General features: G+C 41.2%; 2 protein-coding genes across 2 annotated transcripts; both read right to left on the bottom strand.

Annotated features, from left to right (window-relative positions):
• Positions 1-1,369: 1,369 nt before the first annotated feature.
• On the bottom strand, positions 1,370-2,615 carry LOC131135798 (olfactory receptor 10A3-like). The gene has a single exon (XM_058082088.1). It carries the CDS (start codon positions 2,613-2,615, stop codon positions 1,701-1,703), a length of 915 nt encoding a protein of 304 aa, XP_057938071.1. The 3' UTR covers positions 1,370-1,700.
• A 1,448-nt stretch (positions 2,616-4,063) lies between these two features.
• On the bottom strand, positions 4,064-5,252 carry LOC131135638 (olfactory receptor 13D1-like). The gene has a single exon (XM_058081770.1). The coding sequence runs from the start codon at positions 4,991-4,993 to the stop codon at positions 4,064-4,066; it is 930 nt and encodes a 309-aa protein (XP_057937753.1). The 5' UTR covers positions 4,994-5,252.
• Between the last annotated feature and the right edge of the window lie 3,854 nt (positions 5,253-9,106).

Consider the following 9,106-nt stretch of genomic DNA (forward strand, 5'->3'; position numbering starts at 1 on the left):
TGCCATCTCTTCCTGTCCTTACCTTGCTGTGTGAGGCCAACGTGGCAAATAAAACAAATGTAATCTACTGACAATAAACGGAAAAATACATATATCTATTTTGAATGAATGAAGGCATGCTAACAGGTATAAACATGTATACCAGTAACCACTACAGTGATGGTGTCTAACACCTGATACATAAATGTCAGTCCACTTAAGTTTCAGCAGCCCAGCAGAAAAGAGGCAGTAATAATAACGTGGCCTCATGGAAAGGTTGGTGCATACGCTTGTTCAATCACGCGTCTTCTATGTTTAGACAAAGTAGGAGTCAGCTGGGTGTTGGCCTTTTAACATTAACACTGCCTAAACTTACAGTAACTTTCATTTCACATTTCCAACGCACTATGACTAAAAAAAAAAACTAATATGGTGCTCTTCTAAAGTAAGTCTATTATAGAGTTTTCACAAAAATAACCGCTAATGTTTGTTCTTTACAATTGACTTTATTCTGTTGTTGGTTTTGACTTTTTCCCATCCAGTGTGCTTTTTCTCCAATAGTGTATCTACTACAGACATATTTATGCTGTGTTATAGATTGTGTTATATATATACACACACACACACACACACACACACACACACACATATATATATATATATATGGTGCAATACTGTCCATAGCTCCTAACAAAATACTGTGACAAAATTTGCATGGGAAATACAAAATGAAATGCATTCGTGCACATCATGTTGATGAAGGGAACCTGGATGTTTATTTAAAAAAAATAAAAACCTTCTTGGGTAAGCAAGCTGTTTATCCTAGTCAATATTCATTCTGCTCACCGAAGTAAAAATGTAAAAAAAAAAATGCATTCATTGAAGTGTCCAACTAAATTATTTTTATAAATTATTACTCAAATTATTTTGGATTAAAAAAAATGAAACAGCTGAATCTAATGTAATAGTTATAACAATAAGACAAAAGTAATGTTTTTTTTTAAGTTGGAATATTCAACAAAATCAAACAACAAAGGTATTTGTTGCGGTAAATGTTAGACTATTATGTAAATTAAGCCAAATATTAGGGGAATAAAGTCATAATATTACAAACAAAATTTACCAGAAGACAAAAACAGCTAATTTTACAAGAATAAAGTCACATTCTAATGTGAAAACGTCACAAATGTATGAGAATAAACTCAAAAATGTCATTTCAGCAGCCCAGATTAGAATTATTAAGGAAATGTATTAAAAGTTGCAATATGAGAAGCAAATCCAAATAAACGTAGATATTTTTTGTAAAACTAGGTTGGGGAAAAGTTATGATTTTATGGCAGTAAAGTCATAATAAGATAATGTAAAAATTGACAAAGATGATTTAGGAAGTTGGAAAGAGCATCAAAGAGCTAAGTTGATACTAAGGCAGCCTTTTCATCGATATCACAAAGCTAGGATGCAGGTTTTGAAATACATATATATAACTTCTTAGCGTCCTTTCATTTTTCCTTATGCGGCCCTCTGTGGAAAAAGGTTTGGACACCCCCGGTCGAGGTCCGAGCCTGTGACTGGATTGAACAACAAGCTTCAGATGAATCAAGTTGGAAAGTAAGCCCTAATGAAAGGAAATATATTCCCCCATCGGGGGAGTACAAGAGTGAAAAAAGAGCCTGTCTGCTCCTCTGGCGTTCCTCCTGCGTTGGACTGGGAATCACTGGGAATCACAGCATCTTCAGAATGTGCCTGCGTACCTCTGGAAGCTTCATTCCATAGACTAGAGGGTTAAGGAAAGGCGGAATAACCACAAATTCCAGGGATAAAATGACGGCCACAAACGGGTTCATCTCTTCCAGGTTGTATCTGCTCAGGGCGATGTCACAAAACGCTGTGATGGAAAAAATGACAAACGTAACAACGTGCGACAAGCAGCTCTGAAATGCTTTGCCTTTAAATTCATCCGAGCATCTCCAGCAGGCTCTGACGATGCGCGTGTACGTGTACAGGACATAGACCAGAGGAACGAAAGCTGTGGTGATGGTGAGGAACATACCCACGATGTTGTTGATGAGCGTCGGGACGCACGATAACTTCACCACATTCCAGTTGGCGCAAAACACTTTTTGGATCTCGTTGCCGCATAGCGGCAGCGAAGCGGACAAACAAATGCACACGGTGAGGACAAAGGCGGGGAAAAGCCACGCCAGAGCAGCCAACGCCATGGCCTTAGCGGTGGTCATCTTTGCGTGGTAGTGCAACGGGTGGCACACGGCCACGTAGCGGTCGTACGCCATGATGCCGAGCGTGGTCATTTCGTTGGCGGCGTACGTGTAAATGAAGTAGATCTGGGTGAAACAAGCCTTGCGTGAGATGAAGTGGCTGTCGGACATCAAGTCCAGCAGGAGTCGTGGGAAGAAGCCAGTGGAGCCGTACAAAGCGTTGAAGGATAAGCACGCTATGAATACGTACATGGGCTCGTGGAGGCTCTGCTTCACGATGATCACCAGGATGATGGCCAGGTTGGCGCAGACGATGAAGCTGTAGAGCAGCAGGCACAAGGCAAAGACCGGGTAGCGGTACGGACCGATGTTCACAAACATGGTCAGGTTGAAGTACAAAAACTGACTTGCGTTTTCCATCCCTTTTTTTTCTTTTACCTACACATTATAATAACATCGGAAAAAGCCGGCCTGTAATCACGCAGCGTCTGTGAAAAGGAAAATATTAGTACTACAAGAATACAACGCATGTGAAGTACTTTGGGGCGGACTTACCGAGCTACAGGAAGAAGCGGTCGTCATGTTCTTACATGTCGCTGTGGTGATGTGGTGTGTTCTCTCCGCTACGGATGCACTCGGCTTTAAACACGCACACGCACACTCTGGAGACTTCATGTCAACGTCAGCATCATCATCATCTTCATCTCGCCATCACTTTCAGACTCATTTCCAGAAGTGGGCGGAGCAGTCTAAATATTACTTTTAGTATTAGTAATATCAAAGACCGAGGGCTCCAATTGGAGGCCGAAACTTCATTCATTCATTCATTTTCTACCGCTTTTTCCTCATGAGGGTCGCGGGGGTGCTGGAGCCTATCCCAGCTGTCTTCGGGCGAGAGGCGGGGTACACCCTGGACTGGTGGCCAGCCAATCCCAGGGCACATATAGACAAACAACCATTCCCACCCACATTCATACCTATGGACAATTTGGAGTGGCCAATTAACCAATTCTATGTTTTTGGAATGGGGGAGGAAACCGGAGTACCCGGAGAAAACCCACGCATGCACGGGGAGAACATGCGAACTCAGAGATGGCCGAGGGTGGAATTGAACCCTGGTCTCCTAGCTGTGAGGTCTGCGCGCTAACCACTCGACCGCCGTGCCATCCCTAAGCTGAAACTTCTGGCGTAAAATCGTTTTTCCCTTAAGTAAAGCACAAGCGGTGGTTAGCGCGCAGGCCTCACATCTAGGAGACCTGAGTTCAAGTCCATCTCTGTGTGGAGTTTGCATGTTCTCCCCGTGCATGCGTGGCTTTTCTCCGGGTACTCCGGTTTCCTCCCCCATTCCAAAAACATGCTAGGTTAATTGGCCACTCCAAATTGTCCATAGGTATGAATGTGAGTGTGAATGGTTGTTTGTCTATATGTGCCCTGTGATTGGCTGGCCACCAGTCCAGGATGTACCCTGCCTCTCGCCCAAAGACAGCTGGGATAGACTCCAGCACCCTGGTAGAAAATCAATGAATGAAAGAATAAAGCACAAGCTTCATCTTGTTTGGACTGCATCTGCTGTCAATCACTGTGGCCAATATGATTCAGTCATGAGGGGTGGCCAGTTGCCAAAAAACATTTCAGTAGGTTGATCGAACATGAACATATTTTTCCAGTTTACCAAATATAGTTAGATGGAACATATTTATTATTGGAATTTTTAAACATTATTTATTGTCATAATTCAGAAAAGTCATTATTGAAGAGTTTTTCAGGTGACAAATTTACAAAACAGAATTTAGCCAACCAGACCCTCTTTATTGTTCATCACTAATCCACTAATCCATAAAGACACAACATTCAGCATTTTTCTTCATTTAAAGCATTCTTTTCCTTGTGAAATATTTAAAAATATTATTACGGACGTTTGTCAGTTTCAGGCCATAAATAATGGGGTTGAGTAAAGGTGGAATCATGAGAAACTGGATGGCCATGAAGTTCCTAACACTCTGAGTCATGGATTCGGTTCCGTATCGTGCGTACATCAGGTCAAAGAGCAAAGCCACCGACACGTTCAGCAAACACAGCAGATGTGGCACACAAGTCTGAGTGAACTTCTTCTTCCCATCTTTGGACCGAAAAGCTAATTTAATCACCTGGACATAGGAAACAATAATGAAAATATCATGTCCAAAGTAAAATAATATAAAAATGAAACCGACAATATTGTTAGTTGTTATGGAATTGCAGGACAGTTTCAGGATGGCCCAGTTCTCGCAGTACAGTTTGTGGATGTAGGAACCACACAGTTTGAGTCTGGAGGTCATTATCAACACCGTGCCCTGGCTGAACAAGGGTACAAGTCTGGAGAAGGCCACCAACATCACCACCCTGCATTTAGTCATGATGGAGTGATACTCCAGCGGTCGACATATGGCCACATATCGGTCATAAGCCATCACCGCTAAAATGCTAAAATCTGTCGCTGCGTAGGAATAAATAACAAAAACCTGCAGAAGACAACCAACATAAGATATCATGTGGTTATTAGACAATAAATCATACAGGAATTTGGGGTAAAAAGCAGCCGTCCCATAAAGACTATTAATGCATAGATTGCACAGGAAAAAGTACATGGGTTTGTGGAGTTTTTTCTCACGAATGATGGTGACAATAAGAACGCCATTGACCAGCAAAATCACGCAGTAGCACAGCAAAGTGACAGAGAACAAAACAACTCGGAGCTTCTGCCTCATGTGACTCAGTCCTGTTAAGTCAAAAAAAGGGATGGCGGTTACGTTGGTCATCCTTTACCCATTTCGCATAACACCCTTGGGTGTTCAATGGCTCTACTCCTTGCTCTCTCTTGGCCTTCTTGATGGATCAAAGGTGAGGATGAAGAGGAAGAAGATATCCCGCTTGTCAAACCGGCCAATTCCTTTTATCCTATCCTGAGCAGCCCAATGCTCCAATCAGCAGTTAGAGCCATTACATCATCAGGGACACAAGACGCTCTCTATTCTTCTTTTGAGGATGTAGCACAAAAATTATTTGGGAATAAACTTAATTTCTTGATAACTCCTTATAAGTTTCTGGTGTCCTGTCACAAAAGACTAAGACTTAAAACTATTTTGTGAAGGTTTTGTCCCACAAACAAAACAAAGCAGCATAAATAAATAGTGCTATACAATTATCAATTTCTTAAACAAATATATACATAGAAATTAACCCACGGTGACAAAGCAAATTAGCTTAATATCTATGAGTATAGCTCATTTGACGGAACAGGCTGCTTTACAGTGTTACTAAAGTGAGCATTTCAACCATTTTTTAGTCAAGTTACCTAATAGTTGCAGCATGCAAATCGTTCTCATCTCTGCCGAACAATGGCAGCATTCTGTTTTCATCTCATACACTCATTTTGTGTTCGTTTACGGCAGAAGTGTTCAAAAACATTGAGCACGTAGCTGAGGACATCAGCCAGGTCCAAGTCACCGCCATGTATCACAGACACAGACGTTGCTGTTGCCTGTACTCTCTGATCCAGTATATGGCGACCTATACTCCAGTCACTAAATATCTCTCCTTTACATACGCTTTTAGACTGTCCCTCACTTGAAATGGGCCATTACATCACAAGGAGGGCTTTCTGGGAATGGTTGTTTGTCTATATTTGCCCTGGGATTAGCTGGCCACCAGTCTAGGGTGTACCCCACCTCTTGCCCGAAGACAGCTGGGATAGGCTCCAGCGCCCCCCTCCCCGCGACCCTCGTGAGGATAAGCGGTAGAAAATGAATGAATACCACTCCACTTCCCTTCTTGTTCCCCTGTCAGATGGTCCTTACATTGCAAGCTTTGTTTTTTATCCTGACCTTTTGTCTCTGCTTTGTACTCATATTTTTGCTGCCTACTGTCTGTAAGTAATTGAGTCACTTTGTAAATCCTTATTTGCTAGTTTGTACTTTTAGCTTCCCAGTGACGTTCTGTCACTGGCAACTGTTGTTCCTCCTCTGCGCCCTGTGTTTATGATTTAATACTTTTTGCCATATTTGCCTTGTCTCTGCTCTGGGGTGCTCAACACCTGGCATGAGTGCCACCCAGCATAACACATCCTGCATCAACAATATGTGGAAAAACAACATTGGCTCTCAACACATAAGAGTGAGGCTCGGTACCCAGCATTGCAAGATATGCAAAGTACATTTCGGCACCCTAGCCTGTCAGTGCCCAGATCACATGCTGCGTACTGTGGCAACTGCATGGCTGTTGTGCATCTTTAGAAGAGGCTTCCTTTTGGGACAAGAAAGTTTGGAAACACTTTGCTGAAGACAAGCCGACTAAGGACATAATGGAATAATTAATGTTGTAACCAGTGTTTAGTTCATTGCAATCAATAAAGGCTGTTGGGAAAATATCTGACTATGATCAGAAGCATTTAGGTAAGACTCGGGGAGAGAGGAAAAATGACAAAAATGACCGGATACACAATCCAAGTTTGCTTAGGCAGTGTATTCCATATTCTCATGCATGGGCATAAACCCCAAAACAATATAACAAAAAAAAATACAAAATATATAGTGACAATTAAGGTTCAAAGTTTAAGTGCTCGAGGTTGTACCTGATTGAACAGCTATTCAGTGGGCGCTATTTAAAAGAATATACAAAGTATGCAATGTGTGAGATTCACAAAGGTTCCTTTCAGCTGATAACTAGTCCATCGAGTCTTGGTGACCCGATAATGAGAACCTTGTGAGAGAGGTAGTGACCAAAACAGGGAAGAAATTGTGGAACAGTTCAATATACTAATTGCATAAAGTATCTACAATATAACAATTAATATATTTAAATATATGACATAATATTGTACTATATTATTATCCCATAATTCTCATTTGCTGTTCATGCTAACCAACCCACACAATGATGCTGGGCGGCTAAGCTAAGTAAAGCCAATTTTAGCAACACTTATCAGTTCCGTTCAATATATAATACAAGAAATGCTCCAAGGTATAGTGCTCCCAGTCGCGGCAGTGGTATTGGTTGCCTATAACGTATTTAGATGCAGCAGTGTTAAAACATATTGTTGCTTTGAAATACATTTGCTAGCCTACCAGTGCAGCAAGGGTTTTCCCCATGTATGTCTTCCTGTTAGCTATTTATTGGTTATTGTGTGTCATGTGATCAAGGGGTGATATCCTGATTGGGTTCACAGAATCACATGAGTCAACCCACATGATTCAAATCACCTGTTGTTGAGTGTTGTATATTAAAACATTTTATTTATACTTCATATATATGCATTTAGAATTATATGAAAGGGTATTATTAAATAAAAATATATCTTATACAAGTATATATATAAATACATTTTATTACCAATTTCACTTGGGTTACAATGCTCTGTGGTACGATGGTACCAATATATATACTTGGTGGCAATTGTGTGCGGCAGCAACCAAGTGAGCAGTACAAAATGCGTCTTGCCTGCAGTCAAGCATGGTGGTGGTAGCGTCATGGTTTGGGGCTGCAAGTGTGCTGCTGGCACTGAAGAGCTCCACTTCACTGAGGGAAACATGAATCCGAATATGTACTGTGACATATTGAATCTGACGTTGATGCCTTCACTTCAAAAGCTGTGATGCCACTGAAATTTGCAAGCGTAAACGGTAGTAACCACACCAAAAACACAAGTAAATATCGTTGACTGGTTTCTGTGTACAGGGACAGGGACAGAGGACTCGTTACAGCTGAGACAACTGTTGTGACATTTTAAACATTTTCACTTTGGTGTGCAGGCTACTCGCTTTTGTTGCCAGTGTTTTAGACATTTGTGGGGACAGCAAATACGTCTTATACGGCACTTAGCAATGCAAATGACATGTTGTCTTGTTTCCAGTGTCAGCCATCGTTCCCCATGGGAACGAGGCTTTGCTGTTTTTCTGGACAAAGTTGTCTGTTGTCACCATGATGTGTGGAGGGACTTTGGACACATGTTTGTATATGTGCTCCACAAGGGGACATGTGCTCCCAGGGCCATACACTGACAGTTGATTGGTGTCATGGGGATAATGGACAAATGACCCTAAGGTTTAATCATCATGTTTACATCATCATCATGTGTGCATGTCTGTACCTCTGTGGCATAGCATCACAACAGAAGGGAATTACATCAGCTAATTGTCTATCAAATCAACACTGCCTCAAAAAAACATGCCTCATTGTGGTATGTTTTGGTCTGAATGTCTCAGATCAAAACATGCTTTCATTAAAGCGTGCATGTGCCAAATAAATACAATAGCTAATAAACAGAAAAGACATTAGTCTGTAAAATACTCGCACTATGTATTTTGTAGTAAATGTAGTTTACCAGTATATAATAAGTTTTTAATTGTACTTGCTTTCTACGTAGATGCTGAGTTAATGTTTTGTTTTTGCCACCCTCACAAGGCTCTATTCATATACAGTATGGACTATATGCGTGGAATCATATTATGTTCCTTATTGCAAATTGCATATGTATAATCCAAAGTCCTTCTACTCATGAGCTGCACACTGGACTGGTCGCCTACTCCACGTTTTTGGAATGCGGGGTGGATCTTGGACCTCCTGAATATGAGGCAGAAGTACTAACTAATATACAACCATGCGGGGTAAATCTGCCCTGGTCAACATCAAAATTGCCAGAAGTTGAGAAAAATAGGTATGAACAAAATGTTCTTGCTATTTAATTGCCTTATGTGTTGCTGAGTGAAAACATACATAAGGCACAACTACAGTACACATGGCACTGCTAGCAGGTTGTCAAAGTTGTCTGGACTGACAAAGAAGTGGAATTACTTTGATGAGTCACTATCGAGTATAAGAAAAAAAATATCAGGATAATGTTGACTAGGATATTCAGATATGTTGGGTTTTTCGGC

This window comes from Doryrhamphus excisus, chromosome 9 (assembly GCF_030265055.1).
Source record: "Doryrhamphus excisus isolate RoL2022-K1 chromosome 9, RoL_Dexc_1.0, whole genome shotgun sequence".
Lineage (NCBI taxonomy): Eukaryota > Metazoa > Chordata > Actinopteri > Syngnathiformes > Syngnathidae > Doryrhamphus > Doryrhamphus excisus.